The sequence below is a fragment of the Myotis nattereri genome (assembly GCF_964212035.1).
Source record: "Myotis nattereri genome assembly, chromosome: 15".
Taxonomy (NCBI): Eukaryota; Metazoa; Chordata; class Mammalia; order Chiroptera; family Vespertilionidae; genus Myotis; species Myotis nattereri.
The window spans coordinates 54,369,729-54,396,302 of record NC_138090.1 but is presented as its reverse complement, the minus strand read 5'-3'; the positions used below and the strand labels follow the sequence as shown (position 1 = coordinate 54,396,302).

Below are 26,574 nucleotides of genomic sequence, written 5' to 3'. Positions count from 1 at the left end.
CAGAGAAATGTGGGGGAGACAGGAGGAACCCGACCCACCGCCTCCAGACCCCGCTCACCCCGCGTGTGGGCGAAGCAAAGAGGCCCCCTCCCTGCACACAAGGCCCCCCAAGATAGGGGGGGGCGGGGGGGGTGGTGAGACAGGGCCAGAAAACAGACAACGAGGGGCAGCAGGGAGAAGAGGATGGTTGGCATTCCTGGCGGCTGCCGGACCCCATCTCCAGCCCAGCGCCCCTTTGTGAAGGTGGCAGGTGCGGGCGCAGAGGCGGTGGGCACCTGAGTGGTGCAACCCAGGAGGATGGACTAGGCTGGGAAGGCGGGGCCCGCGAAGGGGCGTGGCTTCAGGCAGAGGGGGCGGGGTCATGGGAAGTGACGGGCCCAATGGCGTGGAACGGCCGGGAAAGGGGCGGGGCTATGGGAGGAGGGGCTATTGAAAAGAGAAGGCGGGGCTATGGTGATGGGCGTGGTCACCGGGGGAGGGGCCATTTGAAGTGACGGGCCCAATGGCGTGGAACGGCCAGGAAAGGAGGGGCTATTGAAAAGGCGGAGGCGGGGCTATGGTGATGGGCGTGGTCACTGGTGAGGGGGCGGGGCCACCGCGAGAGCAGCCTCCTCCCGGGAGCCGGGGAGCTGCGCCGCGGGGAGGCCTCGGGGCGGGGGCGGCGGAGGAGGGGGCTCCGCGGGGCGCGCTCAGCAGGGCGAGGTGGAGATGTGCAGGTGGTCCGGGTACTTGATGGCGGGAGGGTAGTTCTGCGTCATCTGGATGGACACGTCGCTGGAGATGTCGGAGGGGCTGCGGCCGCGGCGCCAGGACTCCGGCTGCAGGAACTGGCCCGAGTAGTCGGAGCAGTCGCTGAGGCGCGGGCGGTAGAAGGCGGGGTGCGGGCGGTACATCTCCTCCTCCGCGTAGCGCTTGGTGAACAAGTACACGGACATCACGCCAGCCCCCTGCGGCGAGGCGGGGTCAGTCCCAGGGGCCGGGCCAGGCTCTGACCCCCAGGACCCAGGATGCCAGGTCCCCAGCCCCTCCTCCCCAGGACCCCGGGAGTCTGCGTCCCCACCCCTCGCCTCCCCCAGGACCCAGGAGCCCAGCCCCCCAGCCCCGCCTCCCTCTGACCCAGGATGCCAGGCCCCCAGCCCCTCCTCCCTCAGACCCAGGATGCCAGGTCCCCAGCCCCTCCTCCCTCAGACCCAGGATGCCAGGCCCCCAGCCCCTCCTCCCTCTGACCCAGGATGCCAGGCCCCAGCCCCTCCTCCCTCAGACCCAGGAGTCCAGGCCCCCAGCCCCTCCTCCCCAGGACCCCGGGAGTCTGGGTCCCCAGCCCTCGCCTCCCCCAGGACCCAGGAGCCCAGCCCCCCAGGCCCTCCTCCCTCAGACCCAGGAGTCCAGGCCCCCAGCCCCTCCTCCCTCAGACCCAGGAGTCCAGGCCCCCAGCCCCTCCTCCCTCAGACCCAGGAGTCCAGGTCCCCAGCCTCCTCCTCCCTCAGACCCAGGAGCCCAGCCCCTCCTCCCTCAGACCCAGGAGCCCAGCCCCTCCTCCCCCAGGACCTTGGGAGTCTGGGTCCTCACCCCACTCCTCCTCCAGGATCCAGGAGTCCAACCCCCTCCCCCCTCCTCCCCCAGGTCCCCGGGAGTCTGGGTCCCCAGCCCCTCTCCCCCGACAGGACCCAGGAGTTTAGGCCCCCAGCCCCTCTCCTCCCCCAGGAAATGGGAGTCAGGTCCCCAGCCCCCTCCCAGGGGCTAGCTCCTCAGCCACCACCCTTCATCCAGCCCTCGCCCCCAATCTCCTCTGCCTCCTGGACCCAGGAATCAGGCCCCCAAGAGCCCTCCCCATTCAAAACTCTCCTGAGGGCCCTGAGACATCACCTCTTTGAGAAGGAAGGAGGAAGCGGCGAAGGCAAAAGACCACCCGTAGCGATAGTGGAAGTACTGCTCCGAGCTGCTGGGCCTGTTCATGACCTCGTCATTGATGCTGGAGATGTACAGGACCAAGCCCACCACCAAGGAGAGGCCTGGGGAGCAGAGGGGTGCCCTTGGTCCTCCAGCAGTGGACCCCTCCCCCCAGCCGGGCCCTCCCCCTCCCACCACAGCTCTCTCCCTCGCCTCCCTATTCTGGCCTGGTCTAATGTCTATCTTTTTTTTTTTTTTAATATATATTTTTATTGATTTCAGAGAGGAAGGGTGAGGGAGAGAGAGATAGAAACATCAATGATGAGAGAGAATCATTGATCGGTTGCCTCCTGCACGCCCCCCACTGGGGATCGAGCCTGCCACCCGGGCATATGCCCTTGACTGGAATCGAACTCAGGACCCTTGAGTCTGCAGGTCGATGCTCTATCCACTGAGCCAAACCGGCCAGGGCTAATGTCTATCTTTTTAAGCCCCTTGTGTGCTGGGCCTTGGCTGGGTGCAGGGATGTGGGAGATGAGTCCTCCTCCTTCTCCCTCACCCGAAACTTGTGTCCAGGAGCTGACAATGTAATTGGGGAAGGCAGATATGGCCATGGGTTAACAGGCAGGGTCAGGGTCAGGGGGAACCAGGGACAGCTTCCTAGAGAAATGGTACTTGTTCAGGTCCTACAGCATGAGGCCCAGGGAAGAATAAGAGTGTCCATTATACCGCTCTGGGCGGAGGGACCAGCAGGGCAAAGGCTGAGCATGTGACTACAACATTGGGCCACAGCCGCCAAAAATGAGGCCGGAGAAGGGGGCAGAGACCCAACCACGATGATCCTCGCATGCCAGGCTGGGGGGCTCGGCCTTGATGCCCAGGGCACTCGGGAGCCATGGAAAGTCTGGAGCAGAAGGAAGACAGGGCCAGATTGGAGCGCTAGAAGGTCCTTTGGGGGCTGGTTGTTTCTGGGAAGAGACTGGAGGGGAAACTACTGGAGTTTTATATTCCAGGGGGAGGAGGAGGAGGCCTGAGCTGAGGCTGTATGGATAACAGTAGCAACAATATCAATAATCTCTATATATAAAAGCCTAAGTGGCCTTATGACCGAACAACCAGAATGACCGGTCAACCAGTTGCTATGACATGCACTGACCACCAGGGGCAGATGCTCAATGTAGGAGCTGCCCCCTGGTGGTCAGTGTGCTCCCACAGCCAACCTCCCCTGGTCCCTCCCCATGCCAGCCAACCTCCGGCAGCTCCTCTCCCTGGCCGGTCCCTCCCCCCAGCCGGCCGGCCAACCTCCCGTAGTCCCTTCCCTCGTCCCTCTCCCAGGCCAGCAGGCCCTGATCAGCCCAGCCCCAGGCCCCAATCAGCCCTGATTGCTGGCCAGGCCTAGGGACCCCATCCATGCACGAATTCATGCACTGGGCCTCTAATAATAATAATAATAATAATAATAATAATAATAATAGCAGCAACTGCTTACACAGGTGTTGCTCTATGCTGGCATTGGTCATTCTCAGTGTCATACATACATCCACTCATTCAAACCTCACACCAGCCCTTTCACGTGGGTACCATTTTTATGTCCATTTTCAGATGAGGAAATAGAGGGGCATGAGGAAGGTGGAGAAGAGAGAGGGGTCTGGGTTGAGAATTTCTAAGAGGCAAATATCACTTCCTAAAGATGAACTTTCTTGCTAACAGTCGCCCCCTAGTGGTCAGCGCACGTCATAGCGAACGATCGAACTCCCCGACTCCCAGTGGAACTCCCCGGGAGGGGACAATTTGCATATTCGGCTTTTATACATATAGATGTCCAAAAGAGGCAAATCCGTAGAGACAGAACGTAGATTAGTGGTTGCCAGGGAATGGGCTGGAGGGGGACTTGGACTGGCTGTTAAAGGGTGCGCAGTGTCTTTGTGGGGGGTGAGGGAAATGTTGTGACATTAGGTAATAGAGATGGTTGCACAGCCTTGTGAATTCTGTAAGAGGAAAAAAAAAAACCCACAGAATTATATGGATTCTAGGTTATGTGAATGATAACATCTCAGATTTCAAAGTCTGTGCATTTCCAGTTTCAGGGCCCGTAAGTAAAATGTTACTGGAACCCAGCCAGCTTATTGACACATTGCCTGTGGCTGTCGTGGCAAAGTGAAGTAGGTGCAGCAGAGACGGGGCGGCTGGTAATGCCGGAAATATTTATTATCTGGCTCCTCTACAGAAAAACGTCCCTGACCCCGAAACTAGGATGCCTCATGGTCCGGTGTCCACAGACTCATCCCTGGTCAGTCCCCCTTTGCTCCCTCTGCTTAGGCCATAAAATTCCTCATTCTTCCTTGAACACATCAAGCTCACTTCTGCCTCAGAACCTTTGCACTTGCTATTCTCTCCCCCGATTTCTCTCCCCTGCACCTGTCACTTCATTTAACTATCTTCTTCTTTATCACTTTATTATTTTTTAAAATATATTTTTATTGATTTCAGAGAGGAAGGGAGAGAGAGAGAGACATCAATGTTGAGAGAGAATCATTGATCGGCTGCCTCCTGCATACCCCCCGCACTGGAACCAGGGCATGTGCCCTTGACTGGAATTGAACCCGGGACCCTTCAGTCCACAGGCTGACGCTCTATCCACTGAGCCAAGCCAGCTAGGGCCTTATCACTTTTTTAGAAAGGTCTTTTATGATCTCCCAGTTTAAAAAAACAAACAAAATGCTCTCCCAGCCCTAACCAGCTTGGCTCAGTGGATAGCGCATCGGCCTGCGGACTGAAGGGTCCCAAGTTCGATTCCGGTCAAGGGCATGTACCTGGGTTGCAGGCACATCCCCAGTAGGAGATGTGCAGGAGGCAGCTGATCGATGTTTCTCTCTCATCGATGTTTCTAACTCTCAATCCTTCTCCCTTCCTCTCTGTAAAAAAATCAATAAAATATATATATTTTTAAAAATGCTCTCCCACTCAAAGTAAGAGAAATGCAGATGAAAACAACGAGGGGTAACATCTCATGTATCAGATCATCCAATGTTTAAAAAGCATCACAGCATTTCCTTCTGGCGAGGCCCAGGGAACGGATGCTCGTCTGTGTTGCTGGTGGGGATGCAGAAGGACCCGGCCCCTATGGATGGGAGGCTGACCACAACGAACAAAACCACAGAGGCATTTATCCTTTAACCCAGCAATTTCACTGCCAGGAATTTACCCTCAAGATACCTGTGCAGCGATAGAAAAGCTCACAGGCACAAGTTAATCCACTGCAGCAGTGGCTCATGGTGGCAAAATACCAGAAACATCCCAGAGGCCCTCGATTCATGAACTAATCCATAAAACATCACCCAACAGAGTCCTGAGCCACCGTGCAATGAGAAGGAGGTTGAGCTCTGTGAACCGATATAGATGGAATTCTGTGATAGTTCAGACTATATCACTAAGTAAAAAAAAAAAAAAGGGAGGGGGCCCTAGCTGGTTTTTCTCAGTGGATAGAGCATCAGCCTGCCTGTGGACTGAAGGGTCCCAGGTTCAATTCCAGTCAAGGGCACATGCCCGGGTTGCGGTTTTGATCCCCAATGGGGGCCATGCAGGAGGCAGCCGATCAATGATTCTCTTTCAGCATTGATGTTTCTATCTCTCTCTCCCTCTTCTTTCCTCTCTGAAATCATAAAAAAAAAAAAATTTAAAAAGGGGGGGGGGATGTATAAAAAATATACCAGATGCTACTTTTAAGCAAAAAAGAAGGGTACAGCCCAGCCTGTATGGCTCAGTGGTTGAGCGTCGACCTATGAACCAGAAGATCATGGTTCGATTCCCAGTCAGGACACATGCCGGGGCTGTGGTCTTGATCCCCAGGGTGGGGCGTGCAGGAGGCAGCCGATCGAGGATTCTCTCCCATCATTGATGTTTTATCTGTCTTTCTCTCCCTCTCCCTTCCTCTATGAAATCAATAAAAATACATATTTTTTAAAAAGAAGGGTACATTAGGACACATGGATGCACATGTTTTTTGTGGAAAGAGGCAAGAAAAAGGAAAACAAATGCAGCTGACGACCTGCAGGGGGCAGGTGAGAGCAGGAAGGAAGCCAGAGGGAGGAAGCGACACTCCTTTGAACTTGGAGCTTCGGAACGAGACGCCGATGTTTTATGTGTCCAAAAGACAAATTCAACAAGGATGGGGAAAACGAACATCGACTATGAACACACATAAGCAAAACCGACTGGACATCTAACGAGTCCAACCACAGGAGGGGAAAGTAGTGATCCAATAACATAAATAGAGAGCTTTGATTCTATATCTCCGTCCAAAGACGGGAAGCCTGCAAAGAAATCGCGAACCTCACATAATAGGGTTTCTTGTTGGGAGTGGTCTAGGGCAGTGGTCGGCAAACCGCGGCTCTCGAGCCACATGCGGCTCTTTGGCCCCTTGAGTGTGGCTGTTCCACAAAATACCACAGGTACAGTGCGATTGAAACTTCGTGGCCCATGCGCAGAAGTCGGTTTTCGGCCTGGGCGAGTCTGTTTTGAAGAAGTGGGGGGTGGACATAGAGAGAGGATGAACGAAAGGAGATGGACGAAACAAGTATACAAGACGAGTGTGGGTGGGAGAGTTGGAAGGGGTCGACCTCAGCGAACGTACCTCAATCAGATTGAGGACGTTTTTAGCAAAGGCCAGCTTAGAAGTACCCTGATTAAGTGAATAACAACGTACCTACCTATATAGTTTAAGTTTAAAAAAATATGGCTCTCAAAAGACATTTCAATCGTTGTACTGTTGATATTTGGCTCTGTTGACTAATGGGTTTGCCGACCACTGGTCTAGGGTAACGGTTCTGAAATTATTCTGTGCACATTGCAGGGCTGAGCAAGTGTGTAAATACATTGGTGTGTGGGGAGCTAGCATTCTTTGCTTTCTCTGAAAAAAAGAAGATACACCTCAGAAGGGGGTACAGCAAGGGAGAACCCTTGGGGGTCCAGGTGCTGTCTAAGCTCCTATTTTACAAACGGACACCCTTTCCCAGCTTTGTGTCCTGACGGATTCCAGAAGCAGCAACACCTCAGCAGCTATGAGCGCACCTAACACCCGGATTTTGGTCTCTACTATCACCCTCCACTCTGTAAGGACCGAGGGCTCCCAGAAGAAATCTCTAATTTGAAGCCCACGAAAGTGACATCAAAGTGTACTCATGTCACAGAGTAGGAAAGTGCTGAAAAAAAAAAAAAAGAAAGAAAGAAAGAAAAGAAATAAGAAAAATAGGGGTATGTGTCAAATAAGAACACAGCAACTAGTCTGATACCCCAACTGGGGACGATTTAGGCATTAAAATAAATAATAAAGGTAATGGTGCCCCGGCTGGAGTGCTCGATGGTTAGGGCATCAGCCCAAGTACCAAAGGGCCGAGGGTTCCATCCCTGGTCAGGCACGTACCTGGGTTGCAGGTTCGATCCCCAGCCCCAGGTGAGGCACCTGTGGGAGGCAACCAATTGATGTGTCGCTGCTACATTGACGTTTCTCTCTCTCTCTCTTCCTCTCTCTCCCTCCCTCCCTTCTACTCTCTCTAAAAATCAATGGAAGCCTGGCCAGCCGGCATGGCTCAGTGATTGAGCATCAACCTATGAACCAGGAGGTCAATGGTTCGATTCCCGGTCAGGGCACATGCCTGGGTTATGGCTCGATCCCCAGAGTGGGGCGTGCAGGAGGCAGCCGATCCATGATTCTCTCTCATCATGGATGTTTCTATCTCTCTCTCTCTCCCTTCCTCTCTGAAATAAAATACAAAAAAGAAATCAATGGAAAAAATGTCCTTGAGTGAGGATTAACAACATCAACAAAAAAGTAATTCTTTGCACAAAGTTAGAAAACTCCAGTTGCAACCTTCGAAGCGATAGGAACTCCCTCCCTTGCCAAGGAGCCTGCCCCACACCCACTCCACCTGGGGGTGGGAGCTGGCATCACCAGGAACGCGCGGGCGCGGCTGCCCCCATGACCGCGCCCCGCAGCGCTCCTGCTGAAAATGTGTAACCCGAATCCGCTCCCCAGGAAACTGGGGCATCACCCTACAACACAACCGGCCGCACCCTTCAAAGAGAGTGGGCATGAAAGATTGTTGTTTCTTTAAAGGCACAGGAACTCCACCAAAGACGAAAGGAGACGAAAGAGCCTTTTTACGAAGATGGTGCCGAAAGCTAAGAAACAAAGAAAGCGGCGCTAAAAGGCGTCCACGGCCACACGGGAACGAAGACGGACAAGCCACCCACCTCCCGGCGGCCAAAGGCGCTGAGGCCCCGAAGGCCGCCTAACAGCCTTGGTGTGGACAGCGGCGACAGGGTTTGGACAGGGTCAAGCCTCGGACTGATGAGAGGGCACGGGCCTCTCGTGGCCACGTGCAAGTCCCAGCTTGGGGGGCAGGGCCCTCCCAGCACAGCGACAGCCAGCAGCTGTGGCTGTGAGCGTGAACCTGTGGTCCGAACACGTGGCCCCATGTGCCTGAGTGATGTGGGCTCGATAGGGTTCAGGTGCATGTCGTTGAGTGGGATTGAAACCCACCAGAAGGTTGTAAACATCTTGATCACGCCCTTACTTTGCCTGGTGGAATCTGGCTATAAAATAAAGGCACGGCCCTAACCGGTTTGGCTCAGTGGATAGAGCGTCCGCCTGCAGACTCAAGGGTCCCAGGCTCGATTCCGGTCAAGGGCATGTACCTTGGTTGCAGGCTCATTCCCAGTGGGGGGTGTGCAGGAGGCAGCTGATCCGATGTTTCTCTCTCATCGATGTTTCTAACTCTCTGTCCCTCCCCCTTCCTCTCTGTAAAAATCAATAAAATATATTTTATAAAAATTAATAAAGACACGGCTTGTAGTCTGTGGCGCTGTCTCTCCATCTGGGAGCAGCGTCCCACCCAGACCCAGCTTTCTTCTCTTGTCTGTCTTTTCTCCACCCTTCACCACCCCCTCTCAGGGTCAGTGACCCAGGCTGAGCTGGCGCGGCACATAAGGCGCCCAATATGGGGCTGAGTATGCCATGGTCGTGCCGGCTCGCCACACCTCCGAAGAGCGCCCCCAGGAGAAACAAGCCTGCCCACTGTGCCACCATCCCATTCCCCGACCACCGAGTCAGCCGTGGAGACAGCAATACACTTGTGTTCACAGTGTATGTCAAAGCCAACAAGCACCAGGTCAGACAGGCTGTGAGGAAGCTCTATGACATTGACACAGCCAAGGTCAAATGCCAAGGTCAAATACCAGGTCAGGCCTGATGGCGAGAAGAAGGCTTATGGTCGACTGGCTCCTGACGATGATGCCCTGGACATTGCCAACAACACTGAGATCATCTAACCTGAGTCCAGCTGCCTAACGCCAAATAGAAAAAGTTTACACTGAAGAAAAGATAAGGAAAAAGAGAGAAAGAAAGGAGACGAACGAGACACCAGCAGGAAATACAAAGCGTGCCCTTAGGTTGGATCCCGAGGCCGGAGGGGAAAAGAGGGTAACAGACTGCACTGGGAAGACTGGCGAGATTGGAATACGGACCGTGTGTTGGCGATGGTTTCGTATAAAGGGTAGACTTCCCCACCTCGGTTATTGCACCGTGGCTAGAAAAGGAAGGGCATTTGTTCATGGGAGGGAGGCGCTTGCTACAGAGTTCAGGGGTGAAGTGTCTGCAATTTATGTGCGACTGGTTGTACAGATGGACAGATGCATAGATGACATGAATACATGACAAATAGATATCAGTAGATCAATACAACATAGATAAAACAGATGAGAGGCACTGATGATACTTGAATAGGTAGGTATAGACCAGTGATGGCGAACCTATGAACTCATTTTTTTGGTTGATTTTTCTTTGTTAAATGGCATGTAAATACATAAAATAAATCTCAAAAATGTAAGTCTTTGTTTTACTATGGTTGCAAATATCAAAAAATTTCTATACGTGACACGGCACCAGAGTGAAGTTAGGGTTTTTCAAAATGCTGACACGCCGAGCTCAAAAGGTTCGCCATCACTGGTATAGATAAATCGTAATTCGATATAGATGAGTGATGAATGGATAGATGATGGATGGAGATAGACAGATAAAGGCAAACGCATCAATATGTCAAACATTGGTTTAGGTGAAGGATACTGTATATATGAGTTTATTGCATTATTTCTGCAACTTTTCTGCAGGTTTACATTATTTCCAAAATACAAATTTTTTAAATAAAATAGGTATGCCCAAGATTTAGAAATACAAATCGGTAGTGCCCTGGCCGGTTTGGCTCAGTGGATTGAGCATCGGCCTGTGGACTGAAGGGTCCCGGGTTTGATTCCGGTCAAGGGCACATGCCCGAGTTGTGGGCTCGATCCCCAGTAGGGGCCGTGCAGGAGGCAGCTGATCAATGATTCTCTCTCCATTGATGTTTCTATCTCTCTCTCCCTTTCCCTTCCTCTCTGATATCAATGAAAATATATTTTTTTTAAAAAGAAATACAAAAAAAAAGAAAGAAAGAAATACAAATTGGTAGTAACAAAACAGTTCTGGGGATGTAAAATACAGCTCAGGGAATATAGTCAACAATCTATAATAATAAAAGCGTAATATGCTAATTAGACCGGACAGTCGAACGACCTTCCAGACATCCTTCCGGATGACCTTCTGGACAAAGCCGCGGCTGCAAGGGCCGAGCCCCTTGCACAAATTTCATGCATTGGGCCTCTGGTATTGTCATAACTACGGATGGTGCCAGGTGGGGACTAGACTTATAAAAGGTGATGACTTCCCGGGTTAGAAAAATGTCTAATCGCACGGTTGAGCACCCGAAACTCATAGAATATTGTACATCGACTGTCATTTTAAGAACCAGGCATCCACAAACAGGACTTTTCCTCACGGTGCCAAAGTGCTACCTGCAGACCATTTATTCGTCGTAAAGAGAAACATGTCCCTTTTCAATGTCCCTTCTCTGGCGGCCACCCCCTCTACCGAGTGTGCAAACGCCGTACCCCCCCCCCCCACACACACACACACGATCTACCCCCAGAAATAAATAAAATAGGACGAACGCGGCTCCTCTGAATCTCCTTGCCACACAGGTTTATCCCGAACCTCGTCCATCTAAGCCGGTCTAGACATCACTTCCTGGTTACAGGAAACACCGGGAGGGAGGAAGGAGTGAAACGGTGCCAGGAGGAGCCCCTCCAACCAATCCCGGGTGAGGGCTATTCTCACCGAGAACGATGAATGATGAATGATGAATGACGGCCAGGGCGGGCAGCGCCACCTAGCGACAGAGCACGTCACAGACACTGTTCATCCTGGAGGAGGCGGACGCGCCGGAATTAACGGTATGTGGTTCGTGCCCGGGTCGCCCCCTCCAGGCTGAATCTCGGGTCCCGTGAGCACCTGAATTCCATCCTCGCCCCTGTTCTCACCCCCAGAAGGTGAGGGTGACAGACGCTGCTGGGAGCGAGGTCCCGCCAGACGACACAGAACTGCGGTGAGAAGCTGAGCCGCCATACCCAGCCCGGCCTAGAGTCCTCGTCAAACCATGTGAGAATAAGTGATGGTCGTCTTTAAGACCCATAAATCAATAATTAAAAAATAAGGTGCCCTAACCGGTTTGGCTCAGTGGATAGAGCGTCAGCCTGCGGACTCAAGGGTCCCGGGTTCGATTCCGGTCAAGGGCATGTACCTGGGTTGTGGGCACATCCCCAGTAGGGGGTGTGCAGGAGGCAGCTGATCGATGTTTCTCTCTCATCGAAGTTTCTCACTCTCTATCCCTCTCCCTTCCTCTCTGTAAAAAATAAATAAAATAATATATTTTAAAACAATAAGGTATGTTTGCCCCCCCGCCCAATAAATAAATAAATAAATCAGCCCTGGTTCGTGTGGCTCAGTGATTAGAGCGTTGGCCTGCGGACTGAAGGGCCGCAGGTTCAAATCTGGTCAAGGGCATGTACTCAGTTGTAAGCTAGATTTCCGTTACCTGCCCCTCCCTCCCTCCCCCCCCCCCCCAGCAAGAGGCAACCAATCTATATCTCTCACAACTCGCGCGCACTCTCTCTTTCTATCTCTCTCCCCTAAATCCCTCCCTTCTCTCTCTCTCTCTCTTTTTTTTAATATATTTTATTGATTTTTTACAGAGAGGAAGGGAGAGGGATAGAGAGTTAGAAACATCGATGAGAGAGAAACATCCATCAGCTGCCTCCTGCACACCTCCCACTGGGGATGTGCCCACAACCAAGGTACATGCCCTTGACCGGAATCGAACCTGGGACTCTTCGGTCCACAGGTTAACGCGTCTAGCCACTGAGCCAAACTGGTCAGGGCCCTCCCTTCTCTCTTAAAAAAAAAAAAAAAACAATGGAAAAATATCTTCAGGTGAGGATTAACAACAACAACAAAAATCAAACCTGGCCCTAACTGGTTTGGCTCAATGGATAGAGCATCGGCCCATGGACTGAAGGATCTCGGGTTCAATTCCTGGTCAAGGGCACATACCTCGGTCACGGGTTTGCTCCCTGGCCCCAGTGGGGGCGCAAGCGGGAGGCAACCAATCCATGTGTCTCTTTCACGTGGATTTTTTTTCCTCCCTCTCTCTCTCCCTCCTCCTCCTCCCTCCCTCCCTTCCACTCCGTCTGAAAATCAATGGGAAAAATATCCTCGGGGTGAGGCTTTTCAAAATAAATAAATAAAAGAGGCTCCGGAGATCTATCCACCAAACACACAAGCGGAACATGGATCCTAATTTACACCAAAGAAACCGTTAAAAAAAAAAAATAAAGCAGTTATGAGACAGGCGGGGACGCTGAACGCTTGCTAGATATTAAATGCTATTAAGCAACTATTCTTAATTGTTTGGGCGCGATTACGGCGCTGTGACGGCCGCGTTAAATAACAAAAAATGCGCGTTCCCCGGGGAGCCGCTGACAGGTTGGTGGGTGAGATGATTTCAGGCGCGAGGCTGGCTTTAAAATAACGTGGTGAAGTGTAGAAGGGAGGTATGGCAGTGTGGCTTAAAAAAAGGACTCGCCATATGTTGATCATTGTTGGAACTCAGTGAAGGATATGTGGTGGCATTTCTCTATACTATTCTTTCTATGTTTTCATAATGAACTACATTCCTAAAAGTCAGCGTCGTAAATAAAATAGTAGGAGAACTAGGCTAGACGAAAAGAGACATTGACCAAATACTATGTGTGAACTTGGATTAAATTCTGGTTGTGGGAGAAAGCTATAAAAGGCGCTTTTTTTTTTTTTTTTTAAGAACTCTCTCTTTTTAAAAATGGATTTTAGCCGAAACCAGTTTGGCTCAGTGAGTAGAGCGTCAGCCTGCGGACTGAAAGGTCCCAGGTTCGATTCCGGTCAAGGGCATGTACCTGGGTTGCGGGCACATCCCCAGTGGGGGGTGTGCAGGAGGCAGCTGATGGATGTTTCTCTCTCATCGATGTTTCTAACTCTCTATCCCTCTCCCTTCCTCTCTGTAAAAAATCAATAAAATATATTTTTAAAAGAATGGATTTTAGAGAAAGAGGAAGGGGAGGGGGGAGAGAGAGAAACATCGATGTGAGAGAGAAACCGCAATCAGTTGCCTCCCGTACACGGCCCGATGGGAGATCGAACCAGAAACCTAGGTATGTGCCCTGACCAGAATCGAACCCGCAACTTTTTTGGTATATGGGACAACACTCCAACTAACTCAGCTACCCGGCCAGGGCGAAAAGGCATTCTTGAAACCACTGGGACAGTTTGAAAACGGAATCCATTAGGTGATGGAATGACTGTAAACTTCCTGGGTGTGGTCATGGAGTTCTAGTTATATAGCAGCATGTCTTTACTCTTAAAGACACAAGCTAAAATGTCTCGAGATACACCATCATGATGCCGGCAACTTACTTTCAAATGGTAAAATTTAAAAAAAAAAAAATGTGTGGCCCTGACCGGTGTGGCTCAGTGGATAGAGCGTCGGCCTGCGGACTGAAAGGTCCCAGGTTCGATTTTGGTCAAGGGCATGTACCTGGGTTGCGGGCACATCCCCAGTGGGGAGTGTGCAGGAGGCAGCTGATCAATGTTTCTCTCTCATTGATGTTTCTAACTCTCTATCCCTCTCCCTTCCTCTCTGTAAAAAAGTCAATAAAATAAATTTTAAAAAATGTTTGAGTGTGTGTAGCAGAAGGTGGGGATGGGGGGAGGGAGGGAGGGAGGGAGGGAGGGAAGGAGGGAGGGAGAGAGAGAGAGAGAGAGAGAGAGAGAGAGAGAGAGAGAATGGCAAAGCATTAACAAAATGCAGGATCCAGGTGGGAAATGGTATACCAGCGTTCATGGCACGATTCCATTTTTTTTTTTTAAGTTTTCACTAAAACATCAGAGTGACTGAGGTGAGATAAAATCATGACCTGCTTCATTTTACTTTGTCGCACTTATCACCTCCTGACATTCCATTCTCCACCTACTTTTTTTTTAATTTTTATTTTATTTTATTGATTTTTTACAGAGAGAAATGGAGAGGGACAGAGAGCTAGAAACATCGATGAGAGAGAAACATCGATCAGCTGCCTCCTGCACACCTCCCATTGGGGATGTGGCCGCAACCAAGGTGCATGCCCTTGACTGGAATCGAACCCGGGACCCCTCAGTCCGCAGGCCGACGCTCTATCCACTGAGCCACACCAGTCAGGGCTCCACCTACTTTTAAGTTTACATCACACATCTCTCCCCCACCTCCACCGGGATGCTTGAAACTAGCCTACCTTGTTCACAACTGCATTCCTAGCGACTAGCACACGACCCAGCACATAACAAACTACTAGTCGAGTGGATGAGTGTACTTGCTTTGCAACTGGAACTGCCAGCCAAAGCTCCTAGTTGCTTCCCCCTTTTTTAAAGAAAATATATTTGTATTGATTTCAGAGAAGAAGGGAGAGGGAGAGAGAGAAATAGAAACATCCATGATGAGAGAGAATCATCGATCGGCTGCCTCCTGCACGCCCCACACTGGGGATCGAGCCCGCAACCAAGGTACATGCCCTTGACCGGAATCGAACCCGGGACCCTTGAGTCCACAGGCTGACGCTCTATCCACTGAGCCAAACCGGTTAGGGCATCCGCTCCCTGTTTCAGAAAGCGGCTCTTCCTAACGCCTGCACTGGATTCTGTCCCTTTCTTGCCCAAACTCTCCCTGGGCTCCCTCCTACCCACGGAAAAAGGTTTTCATCCCACAGCCTGACACTCCAGGCGCCGATCCCCGCTAACCCCGCCGGCCTCGCCTTACGTCGCATGTTTCACGTTACGGTTCTAACGAACACACCTTCTCCACCAGGAGGGCCAGGAGCAGGGGTTGATGGAAAGGAAACAAACATGGACAAATACAAAGATTTTAGTCATTGAAAATTAAATAAACACAAGGTCGGGAGGTAGCTTATTCTTGTCATTCTGTCTCCTTCCTGGCCATTTCACGGTGGCTCTGGTTCTGCAAAAGTAACCTTCTCCCCACCCCCCATTCCCGTTATTCCCCTCCTTTCCTCCTCTTCTCCCCCCCTTTCTCTGTAACCCAACTCTCTCCCCACCCCCTCCACTGCAGCCGTTCCAGAATTCTTAGGGCACCGTAGGCAGGAATCACGGACATTCCAAGCGCAATAGAGACTCCCCGGCTTTAGAACAATAGCGGTTCATCACCACGGAGAGCGCCTCGCGGGTCCACCTAGGTCCTCACTGCGTCCTCCTAGCAGCGGTTCTCAACCTGGGGGTCGGACGACCCTTTCACAGGGGTCGCCTAAGACCATCGGAAAACACATAGATAACTACATATTGTCTTTGTGACGAATCACGATGCTTTCATTATGTTCAATTTGTAACCATGAACATACATCCTGCATATCAGATATTTACACGACGATTCATAACAGTAGCAACATGACAGTGATGAAGTAGCCACGAAAATAATTTTATGGCTGGGGGTCCCCACAACATGAGGAACTGTATTACAGGGTCGCGGCATGAGGAAGGTTGAGAACCACTGTTAGGGTCTCTCTCTCTCTCTCTCTTTTTTTTTTTTTAATATTTTATTGATTTTTTTACAGAGAGGAAGGGAGAGAGACAGAGAGCTAGAAACATCGATGAGAGAGAAACATCGATCAGCTGCCTCCTGCACACCCCCCACTGGGGATGTGCCCGCAACCCAGGTACATGCCCTTGACCGGAATCGAACCTGGGACCTTTCAGTCCACAGGCCGACGCTCTATCCACTGAGCCAAACCGGTTTCGGCTCTCTCTCTCTCTTATGCTGTGAATTCCACCTGGGACAAGGCACCTACTTCTCTTTCTTCCCTTGAAAAAGTCCCCAATCATTCCTCCAGCATCATCCACTTGGATGTCGCCTCCTGTTGGAACCCTGGTCACCCCCGCCGTCCCCACCACCCGACTGTGTGGGGCGAATGCATCTCCCCTTTTCCAGCGTGCCCTGCGCGGCCCTTGTCATTCTCCCCTCCTACAAATCCTTCAGTATGTGCTGTGTACGAGCAACTCATCCGGGCTGGGCAGATATTTGTAAAGGTCCCTGGTGTTCGGAGTTTACAGAAAGCAAATAAGATGACGTGACACAGTAGGAGTCGTGCTGAGAAACAAATATAAAACAAGGAGGGGCTCTGATCCGTTTCACTCCGTGGTTCGCGCGTCAGCCCGCAGACGGAAGGGTCACAGGTTCGATTCCCGGTCAAGGGCACATACCTGGGCTGCAAGTTGGATCCCTGGCCAGGTCAGGGTGCATTTGGGAGGCAACCAACCGATGCACATCGATGTTTCTTTCTCTCTCCTCCCCCTCCCTCCCTTCCACTCTCTGAAAATCAATTTTTAAAAATCCTCACTCGAGGGTCAGGGGGAAGACGTTGAGTATGGAGGGCTGGTGAGTGTAAAAGTCCTTGGGTGAGACTGAGATGTGCATTTTCTTTTCTTTTTTAATGTTTTTATTTATTTCAGAGAGAGGAAGGGAGAGGGAGAGGGACAGGGAGAGGGAGAGGGAGAGGGAGATAAAAATATCCATGATGAAAGAGAATCATCGATTGGGTGTCTCCTGAATGCCCTCTACTGGGGATCGAGCCTGCAAACCGGGCATGTGCCCTGACCGGGAATGGAACCGTGACCTCCTGGTTCATAGGTCAACGCTCAACCACTGAGCCACGTCAGATGGGCGAGACGTACATTTTCAAGGAGTAGCAGGAGGCCGGGGTGGCTGAAGTTATAAGCAAAGGAGGGTGTGTCTGTGAGTTAGGAAATGAGGTCACAGATCCGAGGTCACAGATCTGACCAGGGAAGGCCGGCCTGAGGAGTTTGGGCGTATTCTACGTGCGATGGGAGCTCATCAAAGCACTGAAGATGCCAGCGGTGCGTGACTAGCTGTGACGGACGTGCGGTTGGGGGCTGTTCTGAGGGTGGCTGTATGCGGGCTGTCATTTAGGATTCAGCCGTGTCTCCCGTGCCCAGTGCAGGGCCTGCCTGGAGGAGGTCTCTGTAGATGTTCGATGAGTGAATACATGAGCACAGGCATAGAATGCGCTCTTGCGGATCAAGGGTTCATAAGGGCCGTGCCCAGGAAGCACACCTCTTATGACCTGGGGTGGGCGGGGGGAGGAAATCCATGCCACTCTAACTCCCCACCCCATCTCTCACCAACCAAACCCAGGCAGCCACCTGGTTCTGTGGGTATTCTTCTCTCTCAAAGCCCTTTATCCTCCCAGCCCCAGCTCAGCGCCAACCTCATCTGCTGTTGCTCCGACCACTGCTTAAGCCCCCTCCTCAGTTCTTCCATTTTCTAGTCCATCCCCAACACAGGCCCTGAGGGGTGTTTAACACCCGGTGTGACCCTGTCCCTCTCCCTCTCCTGCCCCAACAGTTGCACTGCCTTTCCAGGACTGAATGCCAACCCCACAGGGCAACTTCTCTCTCTCTCTCTCTCTCTCTCTCTCTCTCTCTCTCTCTCTCTCTCCTCTCTCTCTCCATCTTGGTTTCTTCATTGGCAACATGAGGTGGTTGGACCAGATCATGTCATTCTAAGATCTAAGATATTGGTACTATTTTCCATCCTTTCCTTTCTTTTTATTTTATTGTCATTTTAATTACATATATATATTTTTTAATTGATTACAGAGAGGGAGAGATAGAAGCATCAATGATGAGAGAGAATCATTGACTGGCTGCCTCCTGCATGCCCTCTACTGGGGATCAAGCCTGCATCCCTGGCATGTGCCCCTGACCAGAATCGAACCCGGGACACGTCAGTCCGCAGGCCGACGCTCCATCCACTGTGCCACACCGGCCAGGCCAGGGCCTTTCCTCTCTTTTTAAATCACCTTCGTTTTTATGATCTCCTGGGGCAGGAAAGTGCCGGGGTCTGGCTTCCCCGATGGAGCAACTTAGCCTCTGATGGCTTCTGTTTCCTCAACTGGAAAACAGGAATGATAATGACGTCTGCCTTCCCAGGCGAAGAAAGAGAGATAACTTAATTTGCATAAAGCGCGTAGAACTTCCCCAAACCATGGCACTCAGTAGAGTGTATCTAATTAGGCTTGTTGCTGTTACGACGACTATTCATGTGTGTAAAAAAACCTACCGCGTGTCCAGTAGTTATTGTCATAGATCAGGCACCAGGTTGGCCCTTCACGCTCTGATCTAGGCCAGGAATCGGCAAACAGTGATTTGCCCCCACCGTGTGTGTCTGTACGGGTTGTGAGCTAAGCCTGGTTTTTACACTATTTCAAGGTGCAGAGGAAAAAAAATATTTCATTCCATTAGCATTTATCCCCCCTTTAGTCACTCCAACCTCCCTCTACTCACCCCCCCTCCCCCCGGCCCCCTTTCTCTCTGGTAAGCACCATACCATTGTCTGGGGTGGTGAACACACAATACAATATACAGGTGATGCATTAGAGAACTGTCCCCCTGAAACCTATATAATTTTATTAGCCAATAAGTTCAATGTTAAACATTTAAAAAAATATCTTGTGACCCATGGAAATTACATTAATTTTGAATCTGAGGGTCCATAGGTAACAGTATTCGTGGAACTGGGCTGTGCCCCCTGCCCTGGGTGCTTTGGCACTACAACCCTATGGCCCACAAAGTCTGAAACAGCTGCTATCTAAATTTGATGAAGGGAGGACGGGCGAGGGCTGGAAGAGGTTTATGGGGGGGAAGGGAGGACCTATGTCATACTTTCAACAATAACAATAAAAATAAGCCGGGCTGGCGTGGCTCAGTGGTTGAGCATCGACCTATGAACCAGAAGGTCAGGGTTCGATTCCAGGTCAGGGCACATGCCCGGGTTGCGGGCTCGATCCCCAGTCGGGGGGCGTGTGGGAGGCAGCCGATCTATGATTCTCTCTCATCATTGCTGTTTCTCTCTCTCTCTCCCTCTACCTTCCTCTCTGAAACCAATAAAAATATATATTTTAAATAAATAAACAAATAAATAAAAGGTTTGCCGACCCCTGGCCACGATTTGTTCTCTCAACAGCTCCACAAGGGAAGGCTGTAGCACACACAAAGGAAGTGTTGGGATTTGGACCCCAGACTCTCTGGGTTCACAGCAGCAGGCTCCTTCAGCCGCTACCCCCACCACCTTGAATGTACATGATGGGTCCCTTGCGGTGGGTGCACAGGTCAGAGTCTATGAAAAGACCTGGAGAAACCAGGTCAGGAAGTGGAGTTCAATGCCTTTCCAATGACTCTGCTGTTACATCAGAGGCCTGACTCCCAGCCCTGACAGCATCATTGATCCTCAGCTTGACCTTGGGAAGTCGGGCCCTGCTGCACTGGTGCGAGCACGGCTTTTGTGATGAGAAAACCCTCCATTCTCACCCCAGCCCGGCCACTGACGGACGCAGCGAGGTCTCCTCGGCTAGTTCCAACTCTGTGAACCGCAAACAACGGGGTTTTCTCTTGGGCGGATTAAAGAACACCTCCATGCCCCACTTTCTCGCGCTCTCTAGGCCACTATTTTTTTTTTCCATCTGAAAAAAAATGATGAGCCCTTTCGCTCCGACACTCTGGGATGGTGACAGCCTAGGCGTCTTATTTTAGCTCAGTGTCTGGCTCCACATGCTGTGATTCTAGTTTGCACAGAGGTGTGGCACCCTGGTTTCCCTGGAAAAAGTCTCGTCAGTTCACGTTGGAGGCACGAGGGAGGATTCGCCTAGACTAGAGAGAGCTGGGGGAGGAGCAGAAAGGGGGTGGGGGATGGGGTATCCAAAAAACCCATCTTGATATGCAGAGGCACCTCAAAACGGGGAGCGGAATGGGGGCCCCCGGGGACCGAATGGAAATGAGACCAACAACAGGGCTTGCTCGTAAAAGATCAACTGGGTTAAAAGGACCTGAATGGAGTTTAATGACGTTGAGTTCATTGGAACGGAACTGAAGAGCTGAGTCAGAATGGATTGGGGTTAGGTAGACCAGATGGATGGAGTTAAACGTGATAGAGCTGAGGGGACCTGGGCTGACCTGACCCGAGAAGACCAAACAGCTGCAATCGGGAAGAGGGGACACCCGGAACGACGCTCCTCCAAGCCTCAGCACACTCGAGTCCTCAGGCACCAGCTGATGCCGGAATCTTGGGCAACTCCCTGCACAACTCCGGGCCTCAGTACCCCCGTTTTTATTAAGCGAGTGCTAATAATAACTCCCGGGCAGAGATGTCATGAGAAGGGTGTGCAATCACTCCTAGCTCGGAAGAAAAAGAACTAGAGACACATATTGAATTCTAGCTAATGACATGCACAAGGAAGTATTTAGGGCAAAGTGTACCGATGGTGCAACTCGCTTTGAAATGCATTTTTTTTTAAAAAGTGAGATAAAGCCCTGGTTGGGTAGCTCAGTTGGTTAGAGCACCATGCCCGATACACCAAGGTTGCAAGTTCGATGCCCAGTCAGGGCACATACAAGAATCAACCAATGAATGCATAAATAAGTGGCACAACAAATCAATATCTCTCTCTTTCTTCCTCTATCTCTCTCTAAAAGCAATAATTTTTAAATTAATAATAATAATAATAATCAGAAGAAGGAGGAGGAGGAGGAGGAGGAGAAAGGTTGATGGATGGGTAGAAATATACTAGTAGACAGATGGACAGATTCAGGACAAATGAAATCTAATCATAGGGTAATAATTGACTTCAAGTGGTGGCTCCAACATTTTTTGCCTTTTCTATTTGAAAAGTTTTCAGAGAAAATGTTGCACAGGAAATAAAGAGCCCTGTAATCTGTGACTTGCTGAAATCTCAGGAGTAGTTAAAGGCCCAGCTCTGCCTCTCCCTGGCTGTGTGGCCCTGAGCAAATGAAGTCATCTCTCCGAGTGTTTGCTTTCTCATCTGTGAAATGGGTCTATTAATAGCGTCTACCTCAAAGGGTCCTGAGTATCAGAGCCTGGTACCCCCTGAGCACCTCATAAGCATCCGCTAAGTTTCAGCCTCTGTGACATGCGCGCTGCTCTCTCCACCTCCCAGAGGAAAAGTGGGGCTCAGAGAGGTTCTGCAACTCCCCCAGGAACACACAGCAAGGAAGTGGCTTTCTTAGTGCAGGAGGGAACCACCTAGAACCTAAAAAAGCGCCCCCTCCCCAGCTCCCGTAAATGCTTTCCTTGGGCTCACCCGATAGGATGAAGAAGATTCCAGAAACGAAGGCCAGAATGGTCCTCTGTGGGCGGATGTGGCCGATGTTGCTGATGACGAAGGCGGTGAACACGAGGAAGAGGCTGACCATGGGGAAGGGGGTGGCTGTGCGCACGGTCTCTGGGGGAGGGGAGAGGCAAGGGGTGAGGGGGGCAATTTGCGGGGGACACCTCCCCATTCCCCATGACCTCCCCGCCGTCCCCATCCCCCGCACCCCTTTGGGTGGCTTCTCTCCTTTCCACAGACTCTCCCCCTTTCTGATAATTCCAGGGCTGACTGGCGGCCTTCATCCAGGCCACACCCGCTTTGGTTTGACCCCACCCCTTTTGCGTTGGCCCCGCCCACTCATTGTCTAGGCCACGCCCCTTGCCCGCCCCTCCTCCTTACCCAGGCCCGTCCCCTGCTCTTGCCCTTTCTCCCAGGACCCTGCCCCCTTGTTCCCCAGACCCCCGCTTCCCCTCACTCAGAATATTCTCCGTGTTTTCCGTCACCAGGTTGATCTCCGGTTCAAGAAAATATTCCGAGGCCACGCAGCGCCCCTTCTCCCGACCTGGGGGGAGGACAGGAGGGCAGGGCTGGATGAGAGGTCCCTAAGCTCTGGGAAGGCAGTCAGGGGCGCCACGCACAGTGGGGAGACCCCCGGGCTGGGGACGGCTTAACCCAAGGGTCAGGGAAGGAGATGGGCGGGAGGTCTGGGGGCTCCTGTTCTTGGCTGCCTGAGAGCCCAGCCCCATGGAGAGAGGACCAGGCTGGACCCCTAGATCCCAAGTGAGGAGGGGCTGTGGGCCACGACTCCTGGATCCCGAGAGAGAATCAGGCAGCGGGTGGCAAGATCCCTGGCAGGGGGCATCTCTGTAATCATTGGGAGGCGTGTTTTGATTTTTTTTATCCTGTCCATTCAGCACTGGAGCTGTCCAGGGGACAAGTTCTGAACCTAGATGACCACCTCTCTAAGGGAGGCGGGGAGACTGCGGTTCCCAGGGGGTTAGGGGCCAGGAGATGGTGTGAGCACCGGGGCTCCTGGAGACAGGACACACAGGGCTTGGAATTGGGTCTCGGGAGAGGAATCGAGTCTCCAGGACAGAAACAGGAGGGGTGTCTGGATTTCTGGAACCCAGAGATGGAATGAAGAATAAAGAACTGTGGGGATGGCCCGGCCGGTGTGGCTCAGTGGTTGAGCATCGACCTATGAACCAGGAGGTCACGGTTCGATTCCCGGTCAGGGCACATGCCTGGGTTATGGACTCGATCCCCAGTAGGGGGCGTAGAGGAGACAGCCAATCAATGATTCTTCTCATTTATGTTTCTCTCTCTCTCTTTCTCTCAAATCAATAAAAATATACTTTTTAGCCCTAGCAGGTTTGGCTCAGTGGATAGAGCGGCGGCCTGTGGACTCAAGGGTCCCAGGTTTGATTCCGATCAAGGGCACATGCCCAGGTTGCAGGCTCCATCCCCAGTAGGGGGTGTGCAGGAGGCAGCCAATCAATGATTCTCTCTCATCATTGATGTTTCTAACTCTCTCTCCCTCTCCCTTCCTCTCTGAAATCAATAAAAAAATTTACATATATATATATATACTTTTTTAAAAGAGAGAGAACTCTGGACAGGCAGGGACAGGCGAGCGGAGGGCAGGTGAGGTGCGTACCTGCGAAGAAGCAGACGCGCCAGAGGCCGGCGTGCAGGGCCATCTTGACCTCCGTGGTCTGGTTCTGCGGCAGCACCGTGCCCTCCTCCATGTAGAGCCAGTAGTCGGTGCTAACCGCGATGCCCACCAGCAGCAGGCCGCACGCACCGAACACGCTGCTCAGCAGGGTCAGGGCGCGGCTGCTGCAGTTACTCATCCTCAGCGGCGGGGGGCGCCCTGCGGGGCCTGGGGGAGGGAAGCTGTCCTGGAGAAGGTCCTGGAGAAGGTCCGGTGGGACCCACTAGACTCCTCACCCTCAGGCAGCCACCCCGGACGGACCGCGGACTCAGCCAGACACAACCAAACCCCAACCCTCTCCCATTCGACCTGTGTCCTCCCTGGATTTGAACCAGTGACACCCAATGTTGACCTTCACTCCTAAGCCTGGCCTTCCTGAGCCTGGCACTTGTACTCTGGCTCTGGATCCTGATCAGAGACCCCACACACACATACCAGACCCCCCCCACTCCAACTCCAGGATAAGATTTCCAACCATAATCCAACCACGTGTCCGGACGTGGGTGCCCAATATCATGACTCCAACTAAAGGGTGTCCCAAAATTCACGCAAGAAGTAATTTTGATAGAAAACAAAGGTTTATAATTAAAAATTGTAAATTTTTTATTGATTCATAAAGTATACAGTCTAGGGTTATGTATGGAATAGCGCATCGGGTAAATGGCCTCCACGGCTTTGCTGGCACATACACAAAGCCGTGGTCTTCATTGGTCTTCATTGTCCCTGCTCCTGGGCCATAATTGGTAATGCTTATCAAATTGAAGGGATTGAAATCAAAGGGCAACAGATATTAGAATCTGATTCAATAAACCAAGTAAAATTAGGCTTTTATTTTTTGTTGTTGTTGTTGTTAATGCTCACGCAAAATTCAAATCTTGCGTGAATTTTGGGACACTCTATAGCAGTGCTGTTTCTAAATTCTCAACCCCAGAACCAAGCCTTCCGACCTGAACCTCATGCGCTCACCCAAGACCTTAACCACAGACATGAGACCAGACAGAGCCTGGTCCTGTGACTCAGAAGCTATTACTGCGATCAGTCACGTCAGCCCTGGGGCCAGGCGCGCACCCCCAGACTTGACTCTGTGCCCTGGTGTGAGCCACACACCTTGAAAACCACACTCCAACAAGGGCCTGAGGCCTCAACTCTGAGCCAGGACCTGGGACTCCGAGTGTTGAAACTTGGGCACTGGGTGCTGAGCAGCGTGACCTGTGTAGAGACCTTGACTCAAGCCGCCCAATTTTGACTCCATCTGCTGACCCCTTTCTTTTGGATTCTGTCTCTGAATAGAAACCAGAAATCCCCCACGTGTGTCACCAACCAAGGACCCTCACCCCGTACCCTGGCCTCAGGCCCTTGACCTCAGGCCTACCTAAGACCTTGAGTAGAGGCTTCCACCTAAGTTTAAACTCTTAGACTCATCTCTTGACCCAATTCTAACACCAAGAACTTCACCCATGACCTTCTAACTCTGGTCCTGTATCTTGACCTCAATCTGGTGCCCCAATCTGATATTCCAGAACCTGAATTCCCCCCAACCCTCAAACCCAGGCAGGCCCCTGGACCTGGGGTCCTGGAACTCCATCCCAGGCTGCTGGGTCCCCAAACCCTGGGACCCAGAAACTTGGAACCAGAATTTTGGATGGAGATTCCATAATGACAAAACCATGATCTAGGGAATGCCCCCCCCCCACCCACACACACACACAACTCAGCACCCCAACCAGAGCACACCAATCCAACAAGTGACCCTCCACACCAAGGATCAGAGCTCTGAATTCAACACCCCAATCAGGAAGTCCAGGGCCCCACTCTTCCCTTTGCCCCCCCCCCCAATCACGAGACCCCAGAATTCTCTACTAGAGATTCTGGACTCCACTTCCCATGCAAGTCCTTCCAATTACAGACCCTCTTCAACATCCAACCTGGGACTCTGATCCCCGTAACACTGGATCCTCAAAACAAGAGATCTCCAGTTCATAGCTGGGCCCCCCCCAAATTCCAATCAGGACTCTGAAGATTCAAGGAGCATGCTCCTCATCCCTTATTATTCACCACCCTCGCCTCCACCACGGACTTTTTTCCCCTAAACTAGGCAACCCCGTGATTTGGGGGGGGCTCACCCTGGGATCCCCATCCTAGCTCAGCCAGAGACTTTTACATCTCTGAGTACCAGAGTCCCCATCATCTTTTGAACTATGAAGGTTAAGAGCCCCTCAACACGTCCCGGCCATGCAACCAAGACTGGAGACCCCCCCCCCGACTTTTTAACATCGCAATGCCGGGAGCCTTGAAACTCTGCCCCACCCCAGTGAGGGGTCCCAGACAACTTCCACCACCACCTGCCCCGACCCCACCCCCATCCCACCCCTCGCCTCCTGGCGGACTCGGGGATCCGGTCTGGCGGAGCTCAGACCAGCTTTCCTCCCATCCCCCCTGTCCCATGGCTCCGGGCTTGACAGCCAGCTCCTCTCTCCTCCTCGTCTAGCCTGCTCAGCTCAGCTCAGCTCGGAAACCAGGCTCCGAAACCCAGTTTCCCCGGCCGCCTGCGCCCAGGTGGCTGACCTCAGCTCCTCCCATCGGCTCCTCCGACCCGGGCTGGGACCCGGCTCGGGGTCCCCCCGCTCGCTCCCCGCCTGGAAGCAGCCCCCTCCATTGCTCCAGTTCCTCCTCACTCTACATTCTCCGCCAGCCGCCAGCCTCATCCTTGGGGACCCTCCCCCCAGGCCCGGAGCCTCCGGCCGCTCCTTCTCCCCAGCCTCTCCAGGACGCGCGCATTCGGGTCTCCGGGGTCCCCTCCTCCAAGCCCGAGTCCTGACTCCATCGCCTTCCAGCCTCTGGGGGGGACATACCCGCTTTCCGGGAACCCTTTCCCAGACTCACGTACTGCTCTTAGCGGGCCAGGCCCTCCCTCCCGCCCTCTCCGCCAGGGCCGCCCCCCTCAAGGACCCGGGCTGCGCCCTGCCCGGAGCCCACGGTCCCTACGACTCGGACGTGAAGAGTGGAGTTGCCTCGCTCCGGACCCTCGGACCCCGTCCTCCGGTTCCCCAGGCCCAATGTCCCTCCATCCCCCATCGCCTCCCGAACTCGGAGGTCCCGACCTCCGGAAAGCCGGCCCCCAGAGCCACCCAGGCCCCTTTGAGCTCCAACCCCCGGCCCCCAGCCACCTCCAGGGGAGCCCCCCCACCCCACCCCACCCCGCTGCCGCGCGCCTCCCTCCGGGACCCTCCCCTCGTGCTCAGCTCACCTCGCTCAGGGCTGGGCGGACGCTCCGGGCCGCGGGCCCCGCAGCCGCATGACCGGCCCCGCGGCTTCCCCCGGCCGCCGCCGCCGCCACCGGGGTC

General features: G+C 52.5%; 1 protein-coding gene across 1 annotated transcript; it reads right to left on the bottom strand.

The window, feature by feature from the left end:
* Positions 1-541: 541 nt before the first annotated feature.
* On the bottom strand, positions 542-26,574 carry CACNG7 (calcium voltage-gated channel auxiliary subunit gamma 7). The gene is made up of 6 exons (XM_081107138.1): positions 26,478-26,574; positions 23,174-23,398; positions 21,992-22,078; positions 21,508-21,648; positions 1,867-2,012; positions 542-947 (listed from the first exon to the last, which is right to left on the bottom strand). Exons 2-6 carry the CDS (start codon positions 23,367-23,369, stop codon positions 690-692), a joined length of 828 nt encoding a protein of 275 aa, XP_080963264.1. The 5' UTR covers positions 23,370-23,398; positions 26,478-26,574; the 3' UTR covers positions 542-689.

Coding starts and splice junctions, on each gene's coding strand:
- CACNG7 (XM_081107138.1), bottom strand. CDS start 23,369: ATGAGTAACTGCAGCAGCCGCGCCCTGACCCTGCTGAGCAGCGTGTTC. Junction 22,079..23,173: donor GCGCGTCTGCTTCTTCGCAG/GTACGCACCTCA, acceptor TCCTCCCCCCAG/GTCGGGAGAAGGGGCGCTGC. Junction 2,013..21,507: donor AATCTTCTTCATCCTATCGG/GTGAGCCCAAGG, acceptor TCTGCTCCCCAG/GCCTCTCCTTGGTGGTGGGC.